At 40.1% G+C, this 26,680-nt stretch overlaps 1 protein-coding gene across 1 annotated transcript; it reads right to left on the reverse strand.

Moving 5' to 3' along the window:
• Window positions 1–2,116: 2,116 nt before the first annotated feature.
• Window positions 2,117–6,456, reverse strand: LOC131349253 (C-type lectin domain family 4 member M-like). The gene is made up of 5 exons (XM_058384786.1): window positions 6,301–6,456; window positions 5,153–5,462; window positions 3,219–3,361; window positions 3,005–3,111; window positions 2,117–2,644 (listed from the first exon to the last, which is right to left on the reverse strand). The coding sequence occupies exons 2-5, from the start codon at window positions 5,406–5,408 to the stop codon at window positions 2,500–2,502; spliced, it is 651 nt and encodes a 216-aa protein (XP_058240769.1). The 5' UTR covers window positions 5,409–5,462; window positions 6,301–6,456; the 3' UTR covers window positions 2,117–2,499.
• Between the last annotated feature and the right edge of the window lie 20,224 nt (window positions 6,457–26,680).

A 26,680-nucleotide genomic window follows, 5' to 3' on the forward strand; every position in this document is an offset into this window, starting at 1 on the left:
TTTATGAAATTTTTATTAACAAACACTGCCATGTGCCAAATGGAAGGGTTTAAAGTATTTCCTGAAGGAAGGCGTTTTTATTCCTCTTATAGCAGAGACATTTGAAAACCATTCCAATTTATTCATCTTGTTTCCACAAACCAAGTAAGAACTTGATTAACAATAAAACAACCATTTCCTAACCAACCTCTTTTTTTTCCTGACTCAAATGACTTAAATATTTATTTCAATTCCCAGTTGCCTTTTGAGACTGGTTCTTCTAACATTTCTTTCTCATCATTATTTTAGCTATTGTTTTGTGTAAGGCTGCTTTGTGACCTTGCATGTATTACTAAAAAAAACAAAAAAAAACAATAAAATTGGAATCAAACTGTATTTAAAATTTGTACCTGTGTGTTGAGTCATCCACCGTCTTAGTTTTGGGGATGTGACAACTAACAGCGTCTGCGTTCTCATAGAGTTTCACAACCCTCCTGATGCAATCTCCTCTCTGCTTGCCATCAATTTCACTGCATCACTGATTTTCTGTGTCAAATGTTAATAAGACACTTTAACTGTTATAGTTTGTTTACACGAGAAAGGAGTTTAATAGGGAAGTTTATTTTGCTGCACATTTGTGGGACATCATGGAGTCACACAATGCCAGTGTCTGTGTCTCTATTTGTTTATTGCTTAAAATGCACTATATGGCCAGAAATCCCAATGCCATAGCATACAAATATACCTTCTGTATTCAAGTGAGATTCAAACTATGGACTACAGAAGTGTCGTGGTCATGGTGTGCACCTGCTTTTGACCATATAGTCTATTTATATCTGTGTGGCTTCAAATGTAAAGCTTGAAATTGGCAAGGTCTACTTTATGTTAAACTTTTATGTTATGTTCTTTATGTCTTTATGTTATTATCTGGGATTAAACTTTAGATCATTTTATTGTTAATCCTATTCAAATCTTTTTTAAAATGATAACTTTTATACCCTATAAAATATAGGTAAATAAGTATTCATTTTCAGTGCTAGTGCACTTTTTTATATTTTATATTAATAGTATATTTATTTGCCATTTATAAGTATTAGTATTAGATAGTAGGCTACTAGTAAAATGTATATACATTATCACCACCATAATCATCTTTATTTATATATATTTAGCTAAATGCTGAGTTAAAAAAAATTGAAAAGCTTCACATTCAATATTATAGTTTTTAACCTGGATTTTAGGACATTTCAAGGTATTTTATTTGTCAGGTACATATTGCATATTGCATGTAATGTGATGTAGTGATGTGGCCATGTGAACATGAACCTCTCTCCTTAGTGTAGCTCACATATTCAACAACCTGTGAAAGCAACGCTGTCAACCTTATGTGGACAACAACAACCTCCTTATTAATTTACATAACATTCTACACATGCTGTAGCGGCATCACACAATTGACTACACATAAATGCACAACGTAATCTCACACTCCGCTGTCACCCAAATGAGGATGGGTTCCCTTTTGAGTCTGGTTCCTCTCAAGGTTTCTTCCTCATACCATCTAAGGGAGTTTTTCCTTGCCACAGTCACCTCAGTCACCTCAGGCTTGCTCACTTGGGATAACATCTAGGACTGTTTGTCTGTTTACATGTTTGTTGTTTTCTTATGTTGTTTCTTATGTAAAGCTGCTTTGAGACAATGTTCTTTGTTAAAATCGCTATACAAATAAAATTGAATTGAATTGAATATCTAATTTATTCATTTTTTTTTCCAGAATTCACTAAAATAATATTGTGTATCTGGTATTGAAAGCGGCACACTGATTGTGTAGGCATCAGTTACGCACTTTAAAAAAGATGGGGAAGTCTGTGGAATAGAGAAGTCATCATTGTGATAAAAAAAAACACCAGGACTGAAACCAAAGATGAAAACAATGGGCTCAGATATACAGTAACTGATGAGCAGAGAGAAAAATAGACAATGATGAATAAAATGAGGAAATAAATCACACCTCAAACAAATCAGGAACATTTGTTTTATATAAACTGCTGGGGTGCATTTGATGTCAGCATGAATTAAAAATTAAGAGATTACATGTATTAAAATCAATCAATATAATTAAACTATAATTGTGGATATAGAGTCAGCTACAGTATATACGGTGGAAATATCAGTATCAATTCTGGAATTGTTTTTATGATCATTTTTCTTAAAGTGAACAATTAAATTGATTGTATTAATGTGCAAGAACTCACTGACAGCACACAACATTTTATTTATTTATTAATAAGTTAATTAATTTATTTGTCTGTGTGTCTATCTGACATTGTCTATGATAAGAAAAACAGTGCCATAGTAAGCAGCGGTCTGCATTTGAGACAAGTGGGAAAGGTGTCACCTGATAAGAAACTGCTGTGAATTGTATTAAATGAATTATATGTTCTAAGCAGGTTAGTAAATTAGAGAGCATTACAGTATGCTTTAAATGCTAAATGCATTCAGCGGCATGAATAAATAGACTCAATTACCCATACAACTAAAACACATTTTCTCACAGATCCAGTAGTTTTTAGCAGAACATGGCAAATCATTCCAGCCTAGAACAAGCATGATCTCAGCACAGTCCTCATCTAAAGCATTATTCGGCTCCCCCACCGCCCAGAACCTGAAATGCAGAGAATCAGAATCAGACTCTATTCAGGATTTTTTCGCCTTCAAGTATACAATTTTTACTTAGAGTTAATAATCATAACAACAACCTATTTTACCTGAAGAGAACATAGATAGATAGATAGATAGATAGATAGATAGATAGATAGATAGATAGATAGATAGATAGATAGATAGATAGATAGATAGATAGTGACATAAAAAATCAATTGTAATTTTTTTTTGTGGTAATAAGATTAACTGAAATTAATTAAAATGGTAAACACAGATTTGGGTGATTTTACATTTAGTGCTTTAAAAACAGTTAAACCAGACTGTTTCAAACTACAGTATATAATTCATCTCAGTTTCTTACGCAGTGGTCAGTGGTGTACCGTCCACCCATTTCCACACCCCCTCCTCCTCAATGTCACTCAGACCAATCCAAGCCCGACTGCTGCCAAGCTGTAAAGAGATGAACTCCTGCACAGCAATACAGCACAAAGTTTGGTATAAATACATCTCTCTCTCTCTCATTCTCTCTCTTTCTCATTCTCTCTCTATCATTCTCTCTCTCTCCTCTTTCTCACCTCTTTCTCTGTGCTGTTTATGATCACCAGGTCTGCTCCTCTGTTTAGGCAGACCTGTCTGCTTTCACTCCAGTTCTTCCTCGAAGTAGAGATGTAGTAAAAACTAGAATTGAAGTATCTCCATCCGAGTTTGGCTTGTGTATCTGAGCACACAGAGGAAGATGTTAAAGCAAGTTAACTAAATGTATTTCCAGAAGATTTATATAAAATTAGAAAATGCTGTTTTTACAGGAAAATAATCAAAGATGAAGTGATGGGAAGAGAAATAACAAGCTAATGTGCTTCCAATAACAGCACATCATGAAGGATTTGCAGTATTTTTTTGAAAACTGTGAATTTTAATTATGAAATTATTTGTTTATTTGTTTAATTCATTTGTTGGCTTGTGTGATTACATTTCCATTTTTTGTTTGAAATTGTCATTCTTTTCTCACTGATGTGAAAGTGAAACAAGCCATTATTTGAAGTGTTTACATGCTGGATTTATCCAATCACTGTTATTAATTACTAATATGTAAATTAGAAAAAGGTTAATACAGCGTTTAGAATGTACAGTGTGAAACATCAGATTATGAAGAGCTGGGTTTAATTGTTAACTCTGGATAAAGCATGAGCAGTGTGTGAAACCTCAAACTACATATACCAGGATTCTCTTTACCAGAAGTTTACAATCACCAAGGGTTTACATCACACTGCTCAAAAAATTAAAGAAAACTTTGAAACACCAATGGGGATCTCAATGGGGAAAAATATCATGTTGGATATCTATATTGATATGGACTGGGTAATGTGTTAGGAACGAAAGGATGCCACACCGTTTGATGGAAATGAAAATTATCAACCTACAGAGGGCTGTATTCAAAGACACCCCAAAAATCAAAGTGCAAAAATGATGCAGCAGGCTAGTCCATTGTCCTAAAATTCAATTGCTGCAACTCAAAATGGCCCCCACGTGCTTGTATGCATGCCTGACAACTCCTGGACAGTCTGACATGCAACCTGGCAGTGTCAGATGGACCGAAACATAATACCCAGAGGTGTTCTATTGGATTTAGGTCAGGCAAGCATGGGGACCATTTAATGGTATCAATTCCTTCATCCTCCAGGAACTGCCTGTATGAGGCCGGGCATTTTCGTGCACCAGGAGGAAATCAGAACCCACTGCACCAGCGTAGGGTCTGACAATAAGTCCAAGGATTTCATCCCGATACCTAATGGCAGTCAGGGTGCCATTGTCTAGCCTGTAGAGGTCTGTGCGTCCCTCCATGGATATACATCCATAGACCGTCACTGACCCACCACTAATCCAGTCAGGGTGAATGATGCTAATGGATGATGATATCTTTTTATAGGGCTCTGGCAGTGCTCGTCCTGTTCCTCCTTGCAAAAAAGAGAAGGTACCAGTCTTGCTGATGAGTTAAGGACCTTCTATGGCCTTGTCAAGCTCTCCTAGATTAACTGCCTGTCTCCTGGAATCTCTTTCATTCTCTTGAGACTGTGCTGGGAGACACAGAAAACCTTCTGCCAATGACATCATTGATGTGCCCTCCTGGAGGAGTTGGACTGCCTGTTTAACCTCTGTAGGGTCCAAGTATCACCTCATGCTACCAGTAGTGACACTCGCCAAATGGAAAACTAGTGAAAAACAGTCAGAAAAGATGAGTAGTGAAAAAAATGTCAGTGGCCTCCACCTGTAAAACCATTCCTGTTTTGGGGGTCATCTCATTGTTGTCTGTCTAATGCACCTGAAGCAGCTGAAACTGATTAACAGTGCCCTCTGCTACTTAACTAACCAGATCAGTATTCCAGGAGTTTAATTGACTTGATGCTATACTCTGATTAAAATTGTTCCTTTAATTTTTTGAGCAGTATATTTCATTTGTCAAAAGCTCCTATTTAAGAATACTGAGTAAGGATTTAAAGTATTTTTTCACCTATTTCTGCTAACTTGTTCTTCAACTGGTCTCTCTCCCTAGTCAGCTTGATGTAACTCGTCTGTAGGTGGTCTTTCTCACTAGTCAGGTTGAAGTAACTAATCTGTAACTGGTCTCTTTCTCTAGTCAGGTTGATGTAACTAATCTGTAGCTGGTCTCTCTCTCTAGTCAGGTTGTTGTAACTGGTCTGTAGCTGCTTGTTTACTGATGTCAGGTTGTTAAATTTGACACCCATCACTGTGGCAACAATCAGCATCAGCAGCACAAACAGTAGTCAGGCTGTAAAATGTCCTCCATTTAGCACTGAGTCCTAGAATGTAATAAACACAGAGACACATTATTTGTAATTTAGAACAGTGCATTAACAAAACAGTGTATTAAAGAATTTAGACCTAGAAATTCTGTAAATAACAGTTAAAAGCACTGACTTCTGCTTCCTCATAACCCACTTCTGCCTATCTCGTCTTAACTATATTTTTAGTCTTCATATTGTATATTGTAAGGGCTGTTTTTCACATGTTTATTATTTTGTATTTGCCCTCATTACCAGACCATACATCTAATCACACTAAAAAGATTCACTTAAAAAATACTTTTTAATCATTTTTTTGTACTCCATGTAGCATGTAGAACTAGTTATTTATAATATATTTTTAAAAGTATTGTAGATGCTTTATTTGGTTTAATTTCATTAAAATATCCACTTTTAGGTGAATACGGCAGGGTGCTATGAGGCATTCATTAAAATAATTATCCATTTATTGTATACAGAACAGCTATAAATAAAACAGTTCACAAAAATGCAGCTGGTTGGGTTGACAAAAAAAAGTCCTGTTGACTTTCCCTATGTTGGACAATATAAGTTAGAGCTTTCATTCTGACTGTTTATAAAATGTTAAATAAAACTTAAAACTTAAGTAAGCTGATTTTGTTATAGAAATGATAATGAAGTGTTATATTCGATTGAACATTTCAGTATGAACTTGTCATTTGTATTGCAGCCAGTCAACAAGCCAATCTGGCCAATCCATTAAAAAATTCAACAGCTCTGTGGGATCATGTCTTTATTTACTTGTTTATGTATTTATTTATTTTCATTTTAATCATTTAAATACTTTTAAAGAAATCTAATTAAAATGTGTAAATACCTCTTCTTGGAGTTTGCTGCTTCCTCTGTGTGTTATTGACTTGAGAATCAACCACATTTTCTGCCACGGTCCGTACGCACTCTCCTCCCTGCTCAGTGTAGTTCACATACACAGAACCACTTTCAGACATCTCTATTAAATATTTTAGATGCTTTGTGTTGCACCACAGACTGTGTAAATTATAATGATTGAGTTTGCCTTTTGAGGCTGTTAAACAGGGAAGTCCTGATTGTACTGGTGTTAATGATGCATTAAAAGGCGTTATGCACCAGTGCAAATGAATACCTTTTCTGCAACGATAGCAATGATCCAAGTGTTGTGCTTAAAAAAAACTTTACATAATCAAAATTTGACATATATTGTTGTTCCCCTTTTCCTGCCAAAACAGCCCTGACTTGTTGAGGCATGGACTCCACTATCCCTGAAGGTGTGCTGTGGTATCTGGCACCAAGATGTTAGCAGCAGATCCTTTAAGTCCTGTAAGTTGCAAGGTGGGGCCTCTATGGATCAGACTTTTGTCCAGCACATCCTACAGATGCTCAATTGGATTAAGATCTGAGGAATTTGGAGGCCAATCAACATCTTAAATTCATTGCTGTGCTCATCAAACCATTTCTGAACCATTTTGACTTTGTGGCACAGCGCATTATGCTACTAAAAAAGGCCACAGCCATCAGGGAATACCGTTTTCATGAAAGGGCACATTTTTGTGGCGAGCAGACTTTTTTAACAGTGCTGAGAGATGGCAATCACAAGAATTAATTAAAGATAAGCTTTGGGCCATTACACATTTAACGTCTGAAGAATCATCTGAATTCCCTGAATATTCTTCTAGAATATTCACTGAATATTTGTCTAGAAACTGATCAGTTTAATGAGAGAATTTGGCCTAAATTGTTGAGTCCAATATTGCATGCGTATTGTATGAGTAGATTGAAGCTTCTGAATTTAGTGCTGGTGAAGCCTAAACTGGTGCAGTAGGAAAGATGATTAGCAACATCAGTATTATATTGTTATATATTGTATTTGCTTACATTTTATCATTGTCATATTCATTCACACTTACTCATATTTATTTAAGGTATAGTTACCCACATTTATTCAAGATACTATGTTAACACATTTACCAACATTTACTTATGATGTATTTGTCTTCTTCTGCTAAATGTGTTATTGTGACTTATGAGTCACAACATGGGGGAATATGTGGGACATTTTTTAGGCCTATATGAATTTGTATAATTGTAAAAGAGAAAGGTGACACCATGAGTAGTTATAAACACCATTTCTGTTACTCGATTAATGAAGTAAAGTTTATCACAAGAAGGATGCATCAATAGGCTTTGTGTAATTTGTGAACTAAGAATAACATCCTTAGTTTGGCAAGTCAGACTATTATCAGAGACTGTATATATGCATAATAGCATCCATTGTAACTCTTCTAAAGTTGAAGTTAGTGTCAAGGTCAGGTAGACTGCTAAGACATTATTTAGCTACCAGGAGAAATGTGAGACCTCTTAAGACTCAGTAATTACCTAGTTGTAAGTAATTAATTAGTAGTTAGTGGTAGTAATTTAGTGTTAATGAAGAACTATTCCTTCATTCTTTCTCACTCCATGCATAGTTACTTATGAGTTAAGGGAGAGTAGTGTAAAATGTTAGCAAATTAAGGAGATTCCCCTCATTCTAAGCTCTTGGAGGGGGACATTAGAGGAGGTGAGTCTACATTGTTATTCCCAAGATTCAAGATGGTATGTGTTTTTCCACTGAGAGCATTTACAATGAAACTGAAACACTGGCCAATTTAGTGTTGGAGGTTTCATGGCTAAATTTGACCAGCCTGGTGGCCAATCTTCATTGATTGCACATTCCACCAGTAAGAGCAGAGTGTGAAGGTTTAATTTGCAGAGTAATAGCACAGTTTTGCTTAAAATATTGCAATGCACACAACATTATGGGTGACATATCAGAGTTCAAAAGAGGACAAATTGTTGGTGTATGTCTCGCTGGCGCATCTGTGACTAAGACAGCAAGTCTTTGTGATGTATCAAGAGCCACGGTATCCAGGGTAATGTCAGCATACCACCAAGAAGGACGAACCACATCCAACAGGAGTAACTGTGGACGCAAGAGGAAGCTGTCTGAAAGGGATGTCCAGGTGCTAACACGGATTGTATCCAAAAAACATAAAACCACAGCTGCCCAACTCACTGCAGAATTAAATGTGCACCTCAGCTCTCCTGTTTCCACTAAAACTGTCCGTCGGGAGCTCCACAGGGTCAATGTACATGGCCGGGCTGCTATAGCCAAACCTTTGGTCACTCGTGCCAATGCCAAACGTCGGTTTCAATGGTGCCAGCAGCGAAAACCTTGGGCTGTGGACAATGTGAAACATGTATTGTTCTCTGATGAGTCCACCTTCACTGTCTTTCCCAAATCTGGGAGAGTTACAGTGTGGAGAAGCCCCAAAGAAGCGCACCACCGAGACTGTTGCATGCCCAGAGAGAAGCATGGGGGTGGATCAGTGATGGTTTGGGCTGCAATATCATGGCATTCCTTAGGCCCAATACTCGTGCTAGATGGGCGCGTCACTGCCAAGGACTACCGAACCATTCTGGAGGACCATGTGCACCCAATGGTTCAAACATTGTATCCTGAAGGTGGTTCCGTGTATCAGGATGATAATGCACCAATACACACAGCAAGACTGGTGACAGAGTGGTTTGATGAACATGAAAGTGAAGTTGAACATCTCCCATGGCCTGCACAGTCACCAGATCTAAATATTATTGAGCCACTTTGGGGTGTTTTGGAGGAGCGAGTCAGGAAACGTTTTCCTCCACCAGCATCACGTAGTGACCTGGCCACTATTCTGCAAGAAGAATGGCTCAAAATCCCTCTGGCCACTGTGCAGGACTTGTATCTGTCATTCCCAAGATGAACTGATGCTGTATTGGCCGCAAAAGGAGGCCCTACACTATACTAATGAATTATTGTGGTCTAAAACCAGGCGTTTCAGTTTCATTGTCCAACCCCTATAACTGTTGAGCAGAAAATTTAACACAAAATTAAACACAAAAGTTTGCTTAGTTCCCAGATCCTAGGAGCACTTTTGTGAATTCCAATGTATAGCCCATTGTACCAAAGAGGTCTGCCACAGAAGTCACATAGCAATCAAAACTTCAGCAGAATTTCAACCACTGAATAATATAAAATAACAAAAAGCCAAAACAATTTTCTCTTTTTTCTAGAAAAACTGAATATTTAAAAGTTTATATTTAATAACTGACTATTTAAAAGAAACCTTAGATTTGTAGAAACTGTTGGGGTGAAGTGGATGTCAACATGAATTAAAAATAAAGAGATTACATATAATAAAATGTGTGTGAGAAAGAAATCAATCGAACTGCACCAAAACTGTGGATACAGCCTGTGTAACTGATTGTTCAATTAAAAAGAATTAAAAAGAATGAATCATATTACATATAACTCATTTAATCATATAACATTTTAGGTCATTAGCTGAAGTTACACAATAGATAGTGAGAGGGTAGTACATAAATGACACTCATCAAAGTGATACTTGATGAAATATATAACACTGAAATGTACATTTTAAGAAGTCTGTACGTTCAGTCTATAGAATTCCAATGACATCTAATCTAAAATCTATAAAGACAGTGCCAAAGTCTCTAAGATGAAATTTTAAGTACTGTAGATAAAATCATGAATAAACGTAAAGCTATGTGGGTGAAGCAGATGAGTATGCAGAAAGCCTATCCTACTACAATAGACTTATCAGTATCAATTCTGGAAGTTAGTCATGTGTCATGAAAATGCCACTGTGATATACATTCATTTTTGAGAAAATTGAATTTGAATAGTGTCGGAACTCAGAGCCCCCTCCGAGTGGACATATCACAGGGTGGAATTTTAGTTTGTGTCTATTTCTCTTAACTTTCCATAATCTTGCCCAATGAACTCAACAAACTATAAAACTTAGCCAAAATAAAGGAGATCTCAGTCAGCAGATGAGAAGAAGCAGGTTTCTTTATTCAGTTCCTAGTTCCCCTGACGTTCCCCAACGTTCTCCTGGATTTGTGCCTTTGCCTTACAGTATTCATGATATTCCCCAATCTTCTCCTATCTATTTGCCTCCAATTTCTCCCACTGATTACTCTCCAACTTCTCCTCAGGAACCTGAGATCCCGTCTTCTACAACTGACCCTCCGGTCCCACTGATCCCATTGGATAGGCTGGCTGACTGAGCTGTAACTCCTAATGTTCCAATAAATTTCTATTTTCTGTTTTCCAGACTCTGTGTGGTTATTACGCTAGCATGCTACTATTATGATTATGCATAATAATCATCACTGCATGATTATTATAAAGAATATGATTGTCATAAAGGTTATACCTGATTATTATAGACTTGTATTAATCAAAGCCAACTACTTAATCAATGGATAAATAATTCTTGATAGATACACACTACTTTTGGGCAGAATATTGCTAAGTCAGAGCTTAGAGCATTGAGTACATTATTTCTTAAGCTATTTTTAAAGCTAGGTATATAATTCAAAGCTGGGTATGTTATTTTTCTCCGACAATAGATATTCATATTAATGTTTGTGAACATTACAGCACACAAACATTTATTTATTTATTTATTTATTTATTTATTTGTCTGTCTTTCTATCTGACATTGAGTATGATGAGAAAAACAGTGCCAATAATAAGCTGTGGGTCTGAATTTGAGACAAGCAGGAAAGGTGTCACCTGATAAGAAACATGTTAACAAATTAGAGAGCATTTCAGTATACTTTAACTACTAAGTACATTCAGCTCTATATGTTTGTGAGCACCATTTAAACAGACTCAATTAACCTTACCACTAAAAGACATTTTTCTCACAGATCCAGTAATATTTAGCAGAACATGGCACATCATTCCAGCCTTTCTTTTTTGACTCAACCAAGATCACAGCACAGTCCTCCTCTAAATCATTGTTTGGCTCCCCCACTATCCAGAACCTGAAATGCAGAGAATTAGAATCAGACTCTATTCAAAATTTATTTGCCATTGAGTATACATCTTTTAGTCAATCCTTATAGAATAAATCATAACAACCTATTTTGTCTGACTAATAAGAAGATATAGATAGATAGATAGATAGATAGATAGATAGATAGATAGATAGATAGATAGATAGATAGATAGATAGAGGCCCAGAGACAGGAAGATTCACTATTGACAGTCACTATTGACTGTTTAAATAGACAGACAGACAGATATCTGTCAGATATATTCAGATATATTGTTTATATATTGATATATTGTTTTATTTCATGTAAATTAGGTCTAGGGGTAACACAGAGTTGGGTGATAATTTTACATTTCATGCTTTAACGAAAATTAAACCACAATGGGTCAATATATAATATACAAAACATAATTGAATACAGTCTCTTACTCAGTTGTCAGTAGTGTACCATCCACCCATTTCCATACCCCCTCTCTGTCACTCAGATTAATCCATGCCCTTCTACTGCCAAGCTGTAAAGAGATGAACTCCTACAAAGGACAGAACGATATACTATATAAATTCTCTCTCTCTCTCTCTCTCTCTCTCTCTATCTATCTATCTATCACTTCCTCACCTCTTCCTCTGTGCTGTTTATGATCACCAGGTCTGCTCCTCTGTTTCTGCAGTCCTCTCTGCTATCAGTCCAGATTTGCCTCACAGCAGAGATGTAGTAAAAGCTGGAGTTGAAGTAGCTCCATCTGAGTATGGCTTGTGCATCTGCACACACAGAGGGAGATGGTACATCAAGTAACACTCAATGTATTTCCAGAAGTAGTAAAATAATAAAATGCTGTTTATACAGGAAAACAATCAATGATAAAATTATGTTAAGAGAAGTAACTGAATATTGGTCAGAGCTGCAGATACCCAGTGTTTGGGTGTAATTGCAAAGATTAGGCCTTTGGCTAAGACCCCTGTCTCTGGCTGGGTAAGTTTCCACTTGTACTTTGTGTGCTCTCTTGCCCTGTCATCCTTTTTCCTCCAGTTGCATTCTAATGTATTCTGTTTGTAAAAGAAAAGGGGATAGGTTTCTTTGTTTGTCTCTCCTTCTCTTTATGGTATTGGGCCAGTAGGGCATTATGGATAAATAGCATACTCCTGACTGCCTTTCTGGTTTACTGATCTTTGCCTGTTCGCTGTTACCATTGTTGCCTTGCATTTTGTGTTGTTTGCAATCCCTAATGTAAAATCCTTACCCATTTTTCTGCTTGTAATACATCAAATTTGAGGATAAAATGTTACCTTGCAGCCTAATATATCCCACCCACTAACAGGAGCCATGATGAGGAGTTAATCAGTGTTATTCACTTCACCTCTTAGTGGTCATAATATTACCAGCGTATAATGTGATCTGTGTATAATGTGTGTATGAAAGTATGTCTATTGTTATTGTAATTCGAGTTACACCCTAACCCCCTAGAGGGTCTAATTGATCTTGTTAGCCCATTGGGTTATTGTCTATTCAGTTTATTTCTGATAAATGTGATTGGTTGGGGGAAGGACTTGTGTTGGATATTGCTTGTGTAAGTGAGCACAAGGCAGGAACAAGCTGGACATTTTTTCTTTGAGAAACACGCTGATGTGTTTATCAAAGAAAAAATGTCCAGCTTGTTCCTGCCTTGTTCCTGCCTTGTTAACGCTGATGTGTTGCTCAGAAGAAAAAAAAAACTATCTGCTAACTTTTTTCAGCTTGTAGTTTCTTCAGTTTTGCAGAATACAGTTTCCAGAATGTGCTTCAGACTAATAGTCACATCTGATAGTTCTTTTTGTTTCATGGGAGATCAATTTCAACGAGAGAGGTGCAGATTTGTTCATGGATCACTGATTGTATCCCTACTTAACCTTTATGGCTCATCTAAGGTTTGATTGAGGTTTCAGGACTGTGTAGTGATTGTGAGTACAGTTTTTGTTTATCTCAGTTTGAGAGCAGGGGCGAGGCAGTTTCACACCACAATGCTCACAAGCATCGCTAAGGCCTGCAATGTTTTGTCTCTTTTTTTGTGTTATTTGTAGTAGTACTGTGCCTAGTACTGTTTAATGTTGTATACATACTGTTAGATTTTGCTGTCTTTGGCTGAGTAGTGGTTTGGGTGGCTCGCCAATGTATTAGATTTCTCTAATACATAAAATAAGTGAGCTTGACCAGAGTTCTTGTGGGGAGAAGAATTTATATAAGTAGCAGTGTAGCAGGTGAACAGTGATGTTGATGCTTGTTGTTCATCAAAATATCTTAACCCAAAGATCTCTGTGAGAATACACTTTAAGGACCTCCTATATAGGGTCCTCAATACACAAAACTTGAATGTTTGTGTGTGTCGTCTGACCCACACTCATCTTTTGTATGGGTTATCTTGATGAAACCCCCACAGACACAGTAAATTTTATTTGTATCTGAAAGGCAATGTAAATTTATTTGATTAATGATTATGTATATGATTAATGATATGCATAATATTTCAGTACATAAATGCCTGGGCCTATTTATGCTAATGATTATGTTGAGTACTTGAACAAACATAGCACCAATTGATTACTGTTGGATCTTTTTTTTATTATTTGATTCAATATACTGTCAACTGAACTCTAATTTGTTTGGTTCTTTAAATTTTGAATACCAACTTCATTTCTGTAATTCCTATTGGAGTATGGGATTTTTAAGTTGTTTATCCATACAGTTGACACTCCTTCACTTTTGTTTGCTTATTTGTATATTCTTATAGTAATTTACTGTATACACCATTTAATTTACATTGAAAAGTCACTTATAATAAATTAAAGTGATATTTGTTCTTCAACTTGACTCTCTAAAAATGTTTTACTTAGAGACTCTGATTTGCTGTAATTAGCACAAAGGCCTTAAAGTAATATACATTTCCCCACTGAAAAAAAAAATTAATATGCTAATTCATCAATTTTTTATAGTCAGATGTGAGTGTCAAGACATAAGAAGTCATTTTGATGTGTAATTTCAATATAAAACAATAACACAAACACGTACACCTAAAGCTCATTTATTTGAATACCTGTCACGAATGCACCAACCACAGCCAACCTGCACCTGCATCCAATCACCAGAGCACTATAATAGCACCCTCACTCCACTGAGTCATTGGCTGGTATTATGGTTACTTACTCTGTGATCTCTCTTCCTGCCTGTGAAGTATTGGATTTGCTTTCACTTCTCCTGCCAAGCTCATCTCCCATGGGACTTTGGATTGTGTACTGACATTGGGTGCTTCAGATAAGACTTTCAGTTTATTCTCTGAGTGCTTTATTTCAGTTATATTTTCGTTTACCTCACCGTCTCATCACTGCTTGTGCTACACAATAAAGAGTGCTTTAACTTACCTGCTTCTCCCAGGTCTTCATCCTTGGTGATTTGTGACAGAATACCAGCCCATAAAAGCTACTACAAGATTGAAACTGGAAATCCCACCACAACAGATCCATTCACTGAACTCGTCACTTCCCTTCATGCCATGCTTCAACCCTTACTCTCTGGAGTTCTCTGGAGACTGTGTGAAAATCACGTTCATCATTTCTCTCCTGGCAAGAAAGGGTCCTCAATGAACAGAGTCACTTTGTAACTCTAAAAATTCCGGTAATCCGATCTCTTGACTCGTTTGTATCACACTTTAAGGATGTGTTTGGTACTAGTACGTCTCCATACATGAGCCTTCATGAGGAGACAATATCTCTGCTGATGGTGGAGGAGTCTGCGGTTGATGTCGTCCTGGGATGGCCCTGGCTGGCCAAACACCAACCTAACATCAGGTGGAGCATCGATCAGTGGAGTGACTACTGCATACAACACTGCCTACCACCACTTCGGTTTCTTCCCAAGAAACTGCCGTCCTTGGGTCTACCACTATCAAGAGTCTGGCATCCACCATCCAAGTCAACCTCCCAGAGGAGTATCGATCATTTTCTCCAATCTAGACCTTCATAGTGTATACAACCTGACCCGCATCCATCAGGAAGACAAGTGGAAAATGGGATTCATTACTCCATCAGGGCACTATGAATATCTGGGCATGCCAAATGGGCTCTCTAACTCACCTTCAGTCTTACAGAATTTCATGAATAAAATTTTTCAGATATGCTACACAGATTTGTCATTGTCTACATAGACAATGTCATCATTTATTCCCCCAACCTCTCCGACAACATTGATCATGTATGACAGATACTCATCAAGATATGTCAATGTCACCTGTATCTTAACCCACTATCAAGTTCCTTGTCTATGTCATCTCACCGGAGGGTATTCAGATGGATTGCACCAAAGTGGAAGCTGTGAAGAACTGACCTCGTACCTTCAAACATGTTAGAGATTCACCTCTTTAACATCCGAGCAACCGAGTTTGGGTCTCCACTTGAGACATCCACCTGTGACTCCCCTGCAGGAGTCCCTGCTACATAGATCCCTTTACCATCTAAAGGCAGATTAATGAAGTGACCTATGAACTTCAACTTCCCAGTCAATACCGAATTTCACCAAACTCTGTTTCCTTACTCAAACCATTCACTGATCCTGTTCTTCCTCCTTCCTCAGAACCAGAGGTACACTATATTGCCAAAAGTATTCGTTCAGGTGTTCCAATCACTTCCATGGCCACAGGTGTATAAAACCAATCAGGTGTTCCAATCACTTCCATGGCCACAGGTGTATAAAATCAAGCATCTAGGCATGCAGACTGTTTTTACAAACATTTGTGAAAGAATGGGTCGCTCTCAGGAGCTCAGTGAATTCCAGTGTGGAACTATGATAGGATGCCACCTGTGCAACAAATCCAGTCGTGAAATTTCCTCGCTCCTAAATATTCCACAGTCAACTGTCAGCTGTATTATAAGAATGTGGAAGTGTTTGGGAACGACAGCAACTCAGCCACGAACTGGTAGGCCACGTAAACTGACGAAGCGGGGTCAGCGAATGCTGAGGTGCATAGTGCGAAGAGGTCACCAACTTTCTGCAGAGTCAATCACTACAAACCTCCAAACTTCATGTGGCCTTCAGATTAGCTCAAGAACAGTGCGCAGAGAGCTTCATGGAATGGGTTTCCATGGCTGAGCAGCTGCATCCAAGCCATACATCACCAAGTGCAATGCAAAGCGTCGGATGCAGTGGTGTAAAGCACGCCGCCACTGGACTCTAGAGCAGTGGAGACACGTTCTCTGGAGTGACGAATCCATCTCCATCAAACGGTACTTGTCTGACTGCATTGTGCCAAGTGTAAAGTTTGGTGGAGGGGGATTATGGTGTGGGGTTGTTTTTCAGGAGCTGGGCTTGGCCCCTTAATTCCAGTGAAAGGAACTCTGAATGCTTCAGCATACCAAGACATTTTGGACAATTCCATGCTCCCAACTTTGTGGGAACAGTTTGGAGCTGGCCCCTTCCTCTTCCAACATGACTGTGCACCAGTGCACAAAGCAAGGTCCATAAAGACATGGATGACAGAGTCTGGTGTGGATGAACTTGACTGGCCTGCACAGAGTCCGGACCTCAACCCGATAGAACACCTTTGGGATGAATTAGAGCGGAGACTGAGAGCCAGGCCTTCTCGTCCAACATCAGTGTGTGACCTCACAAATGCGCTTCTGGAAGAATGGTCAAAAATTCCCATAAACACACTCCTAAACCTTGTGGACAGCCTTCCCAGAAGAGTTGAAGCTGTTATAGCTGCAAAGGGTGGACCGATGTCATATTGAACCCTATGGATTAGGAATGGGATGTCACTTAAGTTCATATGCGATTCAAGGCAGGTGAGCGAATACTTTTGGCAATATAGTATACCTCCTCCACATGAGGTCGACACTGATGACACCATCTACCACAGAACAACGTAACAGCGAGGAAGACCATCCCTCCTCCATACGACCAGGTGCTTTATATTTCCACAGCTGACACGAAGAGAACTCTATCCAGAGTTAACCCACAGACGTCTGCTGATCCAGACAACATTCCTGGCAAAGTGCTCATGGAATGTGCAGATCAGCTAGCAGATGTCTTCACTGACATCTTCAACATTTCCCTGAGCAGCTCCATTGTCCCAGTGTGCCTCAAGACAACGACCATTGTCTGTGTGCCAAAAAAGTCTATGGTTTCCTGCCTCATTGATTATCATTGACTTCTGGGAGAGTGAACGCTGGCGCGTAATGCTGCCGCTGCTCTCTGTGGGTTATTGTTGTTATTAAAAGTAGTATAGATTGCATTTCAATTGCAAATCGTCAAAGTTTGGATGAATCAACACATAGGACTATTTTAACCTAATGTCAACAAATTGACGGTTTTAACGCCACTCAGTGGGTCTCCCTGGACTCTGGCGTACCTGGCTCAGTGGTTCTGGCACCTGGGACTCAGCCCGGGACTTCTCCTTCATTCGCCATGACAATGCTGGATTACAGTCTCTTCATCTGGATTCTACTTCTTCTCGTCTGTCACCTGGTTGCATCTATCCTCCAATATACAGCAACTGAGCTGCTCACCCTGTGCCTTCGTGCTGTGGGACCCCCACCGACGCTTCAGCATCATCAGGACATCATCTTTTACCCTCGCCAGAGATATCTCCACCGGTCTTCCCGACAAAATTACATCTATGATGATTCAGGTCCAATATGTTCCTTCTGGTCATCAGGATTCCGTCTGAAAAGGAAATCAAGATGACCCGTTGACAGGACTGTGCTGGCTAACTTCGCCAGGTTGAGTATCACCTCCAAAACGGGTAGGAGTGATCTCTCTTTGGCCTATTCACTATTAGCTTGCTAACAAACAAAGGGCCACTTATTTATGACTTATTGAGTGACAACAAGTTTGATTTTTTATGTTTAATGGAGACTTGGCAACAACAAAATGACTTCTCTCAGATGAATCAGTCAGTTCCTCTCGGGTTTGTTTACATCTGTCAGCCCCGCCCCTCTGGGCGTGAAGGAGTGCTTGCTATTCTCTTCAATGAGAAGTGGAAAGTCTCTACAGTTAACTCGGATTCCTTTGAAACTTTTGAGTCCATGGTCTTGCAGATAAATGGACCTAGCCCTGTTATTTTAGCCACTGTTTATCGCCCACCCAAAACCAGTACAACTTTTTTAGCTGAGCTATCCATGTTTTTAACTTCACTGTGCTCCATATCTTCTAATGTTATTTTACTGGGAGACTTTAATATACACGTGGATAACCATAGTAACACTCTCACCAAGGAGTTTATATCATGTTTAGACAGCTTTGGAATTCAACAGTTTGTTGATTTTCCCACCCATTGTAAAGGCCACATCCCTGATAATATTTGCTGCTCTGGTTTAACTCCCATTAATCTCAGTGCACTCGACCTTCCCATCTCTGACCATAAGCTAATATCATTCAGTGTTAACTTAATGGTTGAAAAATTAACCACAGGCTGGACTATTTCATTCAGGAACATTAAAAACATGGACTTAACCTTACTTTCTAATAGTATTTATAATTATTTCACAAACTACACCTCGGACAGCTCAGATTATCCGGTTTCCTACTATAACAATGGACTCTGCCATGTACTTGATACACTCGCACCTATAAAAACTCTGAAGACTGTCTTCTTCACTCACTCTCCGCCCTGGTTCACTTCAGAGCTGAGACTGCTCAAAACCCAAAGATGTCAGCTTGAATGGCTATTCCGCAAAACTGCTTTAACTGTTCACAAGGAGATGTATCTGGACCATATGTCACTGTATAAGGACACAGTCTCAACAACTAAATCTGACTATTACTCTGCATTGATTAGGTCAAATGAGGACAACACTAAATCATTATTCACTTTGGCTAATAATGTTTTAAAACCTTGCAATATTATCTTAGATCACACATTCAAATGACACGTGACAATTTCATGAACTATTTTAATGCTAAAATCGATTCACCAACACTTGATTACTCAGAATAGCTTAGGATGTGATATACCATCTTTGATCTCTCCTGACTCTCCTTCTTTCCATTTCTGCTGATTTGAGCTTCCTTCTGTCAATGAAATCTATATAATATATAGTACAGTATACAGTATACAGTAGGCTGTCTGGTGCAGTCTCATTATATATATATATATATATATATATATATATATATATATATATATATATATATATATATATATATATATATATATAATGAGACTGCACCAGACAGCCTACTGTTCAACCTCCCGTCTATACACTGACGAGGCCGATGACTGTGATGTCATCTGCAAACTTAAGGAGCTTGACAGAGGGGTCTGTAGCAGTGCAGTCGTTTGTGTACAGTGAAAAGACTAGTTGGGATAACACACATCCCTAAGGAGCGCCAGTGAACCAGATGTAAGCTTCCCCAACCTTACTTGCTGTTGCCTGTCTGTCAGGAAGTTGGTAATCCACTGACAGATAGGGACGGGCACAAAAATCTGCATCAGTTTGGTCTGGAGAAGATCAAGGTTGATGGTGTTGAAGGCAGAGCTGAAGTCCACAAACAGTATCCTTGCATAATTTCCTGGTCTCTCAAGGTGTTGCAGAATATAGTGCATTCCCATATTGACTGCATCATCCACAGACCTGTTTCATCGATTAGCATACTGATGGTGGTCCAACAGGGGTACAGTAATGTCCTTCAGGTAGGCCAGAACCAATCTCTCAAATAACTTCATGACCACTGATGTGAGGGCGACAGGTCTGTAGTCATTAAGTCCTGAGATTTTGTTTTTTTTGGAGACCGGAATGATAGTGGAGTGTTTGAAGCAACAGGGGACTTGCTTCAAACACACTGCTTAAGTGATCTGTTGAAGATCCATGTGAAGATGGGAGCCAGCTGGTCAGCACAGACTTTCTGGGCCTGAAGCTTTCCTTGTCTTCTGTTTCTTGAAGATCTGACACACATCCTCCTCATAGAACTTAAGAATAGGCTGTGTAGCAGGCGGAAGGCAGAGGGGGTTACATCACATTGCTTCTGAAAACAGCTGTCTAGGTAGATAGTGAGGCTATATAGGGTCTCCAGATCACAAGCAACAATGTCAGTTTCTTAGACAGATCCTGAACATAAGGCTTCTGGAGAGCTTAATCATTCCAGCCTGAGGTAGCCGCAATGGTTTGAAAATCAGTGGAATAATCAGCTATGGAGTGGGCACTCGAGGAGGGATTCCAGGCCCTCTGTTTTCTCAGAGCTTTGGCTTAGCCAATCTGCTCTAGACTTGGTCTAATTTGAACATACTGTAAGTGGTATGGGTTCAGGACAGAGTGAAAAAGAGTACTGAACAGGGCCCTTTATCCAAATGAATAAAAGGCGAAAAGAAATTGGACATGAAGCTTGATGAATAATCCAGAGCAAACATGGGGCAGCAGTACTAGCCAAGAAGAAACCTCAGTAATAATGACAAATCCTGACCACCACCTGTAATATTCCTCGACTGAAGATCATTCACCAAGGACATATGATTCATGCTTACCAAGATCAGGTGGCTGACCTGCAAGCCGCTAAATCCCAGCTACAGACACAGCCCCCTGCAGCCGCCACTACACCTGCACCACCCTCGTGTGGTGAATTACCACGTTTCGCATTGCCGGAGAAGTTTGATGGCACCGCCGATCGCTGCCGTGGCTTTCAGCATCAGTGTGACAACTTCTTCGCGCAGCAACCTGCAGTCTACAGCAGTGAAATCACCAGGTGCACCTTCATGCTGTCTCTGCTGACGGGAAGAGCACTAGACTGGACTTCGGAGGAGTGGGACTTGGATCCATAGGTGAAGCCTTCAGCCAACTACTTCGTTAATCTGCTTAAAGAGGTGTTCGAGTACCCGGCGGGAGGAAAGGACATTTCTGTACAGTTGCTGGAATTACGTCAGGGGTATGATACGGCAGCAGATTTCGCGATCAAGTTCTGTACGCTGGCGGCTCAATCGGGATAGAATGAGACGGCACTAGTGGCAGTGTTTCGTGAGGATCTCAACGTAGATCTAAAGGCGGAGATGGCATGCCGGGATACCAACGTCACACTGTCACATTATATCTCCACCGCAATCCATCTCGACAATCTCCAACGCCAACATCAACTTCCAGCCAGTACACCCCGCCATACCATGGAATATTACAGCCCGAGAGAGGAAACTGCAGAGCCCATGCAACTGGGGAGATCGCGAGTTTCAGAGGGAGAGCACGAACATCGTGCGCAGCTGAGGTTCTGTTTCTACTGCAGACAACAGGTCATCGAGTCTTACAATGTCCTGAAAAGCCCAAATAGAACTTGTAAAACTTCTAAAGTATCACTCCCTGCCTTTTTTCTCTTTAATGAATCACGCTTCTCTGTCACTGCATTGATTGATTCCGAATCTGTGGTTAACATTAACGACTGTGGTTTGGTGCATGAGCTCGGCATGACCACCATCCCGTGCACCTCACCTTTAAGAATTACCGCGATAAATGATCAGCCCATTGGGGAGGGCCTCATTACTCACCATACACCACCTATAGACATTCAGATAGGTCTATTTCATCTTGAGAAATTGAGATTCTATGTCATATCCTCACCATCCAACCCTGTCGTCCTCGGCCTCCCCTGGCTCCAGCTTCATGATCCAGTTATCTCGTGGAAAAAAGGAGAATTAAAAGAATGGTCCATTCACTGTCAAGAGAATTGTTTCATTACACAGCTAACCCATCCATGTCTCTCCACTTCCATTGAAAGTCCAGAGTCATCGCTCCAAGTATCACTGCCCAAGGAATATCGGAATTTCCAAGAGGTTTTCAGCAAAGAAAAGGCTACTAAGTTACCGCCACATAAACCCTGGGACTGTGCCATAGAGCTTCTTCCTAACACCATGCAACCCAAGAATCGCATTTATCCTCTGTCTATGCCTGAAAAATGAGCTATGGAAGAATATATCGAAGATGCCCTCGCAGCCGGATACATCCGGCCATCAACATCTCTGGCCGCCGCGGGGTTTTTCTTCATGAAAAAAAAGGATGGGGGCCTGTGACCTTGCATTGACTTCAGAGGACTAAACGCAATCACTGTTCCATATCCTTATCCCCTTCCACTGGTTCCCGCAGCACTCGAACAATTACAAGGGGCACAGATTTTCACAAAGCTTGATCTGCGCAGCACTTACATCCTTATTAGAATAAGGGAAGGAGATGAGTGGAAAATGCCACGCATGGACATTACGAATACTTAGTCATGCCATATGGACTTACCAATGCTCCCGCCATCTTTCAATCTCTGATCAACGAGGTGTTCCGAGATATGCTCAACCAATTCATCATCACTTACAACGACATCCTCATTTACTCTACCAGCCAAGAACAACACGTTTCCCATGTTCGTGCCATCCTCCAATCTCTATGTAAAGCTTGAAAAATGTGAATTTCATCGTCCATCTATAACCTTTCTTGGATATGTAATCTCACATAAAGGAGTGGAGATGGATCAAGGAAAGGTATCTGCCATCATGTCCTGGCCTGAACCTACCTCAATCAAAGAGCTACAATGCTTCCTCGGATCTGCTAACTTTTATCAACGGTTTATCAGGAACTATAGCTCCACAGCCAGCCCACTAACTTCCTTACTGAAGGGTAAACCAAAGAAAATAAAATGCACTGATCAAGCCAGATACGCTTTTCAGAGACTTAAGAACTGCTTCTCTTCTGCGCCCATACTCTGCAATCCTAACCTGGAACTACCTTTTGTGGTGGAGGTGGACACTTCGAACTGTGGCATAGTAGCTGTGCTCTCCCAGCAGCAACCAGACTCCGGAAAACTACATACCTGCACCTTTTTTTTCCCGAAAACTCACACCAGCCGAGAGTAATTATGACGTGGGTAATCGGGAACTGTTATCTATAAAGGCTGCCTCGGAGGAATGGAGACACTGGCTGGAGGGAGTTTGCCATCCCTTCTTGGTCCTTACAGACCACAGAAATCTGGCTTACTTCTGGGAAGCAAAACGTCTCAATCCTCGTCAAGCTAGGTGGGCTCTATTCTTCATGAGGTTTAAATTCTCTGTTTCATATCATCCAGGATCCAAGAACGGGAAAGCTAATGCCCTGTCTCGCATCCATGAGACCCTAGATCCACCAGCAAATCCTGAGCCTATTCTTCCACCATCAGTTTTAGTAGCTCCAGTTCAATGGAACATTATGGAGAAAATCGAACGAGCCCAAGTGAATGAAACTCCTCCCCCAACCTGCCCGCCAGCCAAAGTATACATTCCCTTAGCTCTGCATCAGAGAGTAATACAGTGGATCCGCCATGGCCATCTTCCAGCACATCTTTCGCCATTATGGCCTCCCCGAGGATATTGTCTCTGATCGAGACCCCCAGTTTACTTCTTGAGTATGGTCAGAGTTTTGCAAACAACTCGGGATCAACATCAGCCTCAGCTCAGGTTATCATCCACAGTCCAACGGCCAGGCCGAACGACTCAACCAAGAACTCGGATGGTTTCTCAGAACTTATTGTAGCCGAAAACAGCACTGGTGGAGTATGTTTTTTCCTTGGGCTGAATGTGCTCAAAACTCACTGCGCCACTCCTCCACTGGCTTGACTCCATTTCAATGTGTATTGGGCTATAAACCTCCGTTGTTTCCCTGGTCTGGAGAACCTTCTGACGTGCCCACAGTGGACGACTGGTCGTGGCAAAGCCAAGAGGTCTGGGAAAGAGCCCATGTACACCTCCAGAGGGCGATCCGATGACAGGAAATCCAGGCCAACCGGCGATGACGCCCACACGCAGCATACCAAGTGGGTCAGAAGGTATGGCTCTCCACGAGGAACCTGAGACTTAAGCTCCCATGTCACAAACTCAGCCCCAAGTACATCAGCCCGTTCAAAATTCTACGCCAGGTGAACCAGGTTTCCTATCGCCTTGAACTGCCAGCATTGTACTGCATCTCGCCTTCCTTCCATGTGATGTTGCTGAAACCCTACCATGAACCTCAGACCACCAGGGGGGGGAGTTTCGGTTTTGGATCCATAGTGTTTGTTTACCGGTTTTGACCCTTTTGCCTGCCACTTTGACCTTCGATTCTTGCCTGCCGTTTTGATAATAAAGATCTGCATATGGATTCAGCTATGCCTGTTTAGAGTGCGTCCTTACACTCAGCCTCAGAATTAACTGTTAATGGTAATTGTACATTAACATTCTGTTCACAATAAGATCATTCAACTCAAAAAAGTGCATCCCAAGTAAAAAGCCAAACTTACACTGCAGTCTCAGGGTGATGTTGAGAGTTGCTTGAAGAATACATATCACTCCAAGACAGAGTGCATTCAGCCTTAACAATCCTTAAATATTCACAACATACTAATAAAGGTCTATAAAGGATAAGCAGTCGTACACCAGAGAATGTGACTGTCTTTTTTTAATTGTGTGTATGTGTGTGTGCTCTTACCTTTATATTGCATATCTGTCATGCGAGTTTTGTCCACTTTCCGTATGCTTTTATACTGAAGGGATTTGTTTTCATAGTCGCTTTCGAAATTAATAGCCATAATTTACAGGAACATTACAGCACTGTGTCTTTTCATGTTTTTTACAGGCACTATAGCCTAAGTGACACTGATGATGCAGACTGGATGTGGTATGTTTGTGTGTGTGATAGAGAGAGGGGATTGGACGGGAGTGAAAGGAGAGAGAGAGATGTGTGTTGCTCTGATTGGTGGTAGATTGTTTTAGATATACTACTGAGGCAAGCACAAGCAAGAAATGCTTCTTCTATAAATCCTTTTTAGCCATGATATACATCTGTGTGGTCTAAGACAACTTTTACTTTTTTTTTTTTCTTATGCTTGAATTCTCCACCCAACAGTTTCCTGTAGTAAGTTTTATTAAGGAGAAATTTTTATCACTTGGTATTATTTATTTATTTATTTTATTTTGTGTTCTTATTATTATTCCTTATTATTTTCACTCCCATAATAATAATTAACATTAAAATACTAATACTAATAATAATAATTTTCCATAGTTACAATAATACAAACAACTCTTATCATTAACCGTTAATGTGTGTTAAGTTGTTTGAGAAATTACAGATTGCCTTAACCCAGATTTCACTCCGCTGTACACATCAGAAAGAGCTCATTCCCAAAAAGGCTTGGATATCATATAGAAATGTTTAATTCAATTCAGGTTCTCTGTATGGTATTTTTACATTGGCTTAAAGCAGTCTTACCAAACTTTTAGAATCCAATAAATTATTAGCAGCAAGTAGGACGATCACTAAACAAAGGGTATATGTGACTGATGTGTCCGTACAACTGCTTGAGCTATGCCAGGGATCAGAGCCAAGGGCGGATTATGCGGTGAAGTTCTGCATGCTGACATGATGCGGTGCTTCTGGTTGTGTTCCGAGAGGGTCTCAACCCAGCCCTGCAGGCGGAGATGGCATGTCGGGACGTGCACTACACCTTATCAGAGTTCATCACCACTGCCATCTACCTGGACAATCTGTTGCACCAGACATGCCATGTTCCTAGCCTGCATACTAAACTCCAGCCACAGGAGTCAGAGTCAGGTCAGAGTGCCAGGGAGGAGGAGGTCAAGTCGATGCACTTAGGCCTTGCATACACTCAGGTGGAGCTCCTACGCCTGTTCTTTTACTGCGAGAGATCGGGTCATCGGTTCGCAACATGTCCTTAAAAGGCCCTCAAAATCCAAGGTGAGTCGAAAACAATTTAATTCTTGTTTTTTGCTATTGGTGATGCTATATTGTGATCGGCATTCTGATCTGCTTTCAGCCCTAGTTGCAGCCATCAATGTAATTGACCATCACCTCATGGAGGAGCTTCGCCTTGCTACTTGACTCTGCGAAACTCCACTTATAGTGATGGCTGTGGATAATCGATCTATCAGAAAGGGCCTTATCACCTGCCTGACCATCTCTCTTATCCTTCAGGTTGGCATGTTACACTTCGAAGAGATCCCATTCTTCGTGATCACGTCCCCAAAGAATCCCTTTATTTTCGGTTTCCCCTGGCTCCAGCAACATGACCCCCAAATTGACTGGAAAGAAAGGGAGCTGACCCATTGGTCACCGTTTTGTATGGCTCACTGTCTAAGGACTGTTCTCACGCAGCTGTGCCTCAGCACATCCATCAAGAGCCCAAGCATTGCTGACAATGCCATGTTTCCCTGGGAGTACTAGGCACTGCAAGAGGATTCAGCAAGGCAAGGGCCATGTAGCTCCTGCGCCACCATTCGTGGGATTGTACCATTGACTTGCTACCACACACCATGCCACCAAAATGTAACATATACCACGAGTACCTCATCATGCCATATGGTCTCACAAATGCCCCAGCAG

This window comes from Hemibagrus wyckioides, linkage group LG29 (genome assembly GCF_019097595.1).
Source record: "Hemibagrus wyckioides isolate EC202008001 linkage group LG29, SWU_Hwy_1.0, whole genome shotgun sequence".
Taxonomy (NCBI): Eukaryota; Metazoa; Chordata; class Actinopteri; order Siluriformes; family Bagridae; genus Hemibagrus; species Hemibagrus wyckioides.

Coding starts and splice junctions, on each gene's coding strand:
- LOC131349253 (XM_058384786.1), bottom strand. CDS start 5,408: ATGCTGATTGTTGCCACAGTGATGGGTGTCAAATTTAACAACCTGACA. Junction 3,362..5,152: donor GAACAAGTTAGCAGAAATAG/GTGAAAAAATAC, acceptor CTGTGTGCTCAG/ATACACAAGCCAAACTCGGA. Junction 3,112..3,218: donor TAAACAGCACAGAGAAAGAG/GTGAGAAAGAGG, acceptor ATTGCTGTGCAG/GAGTTCATCTCTTTACAGCT.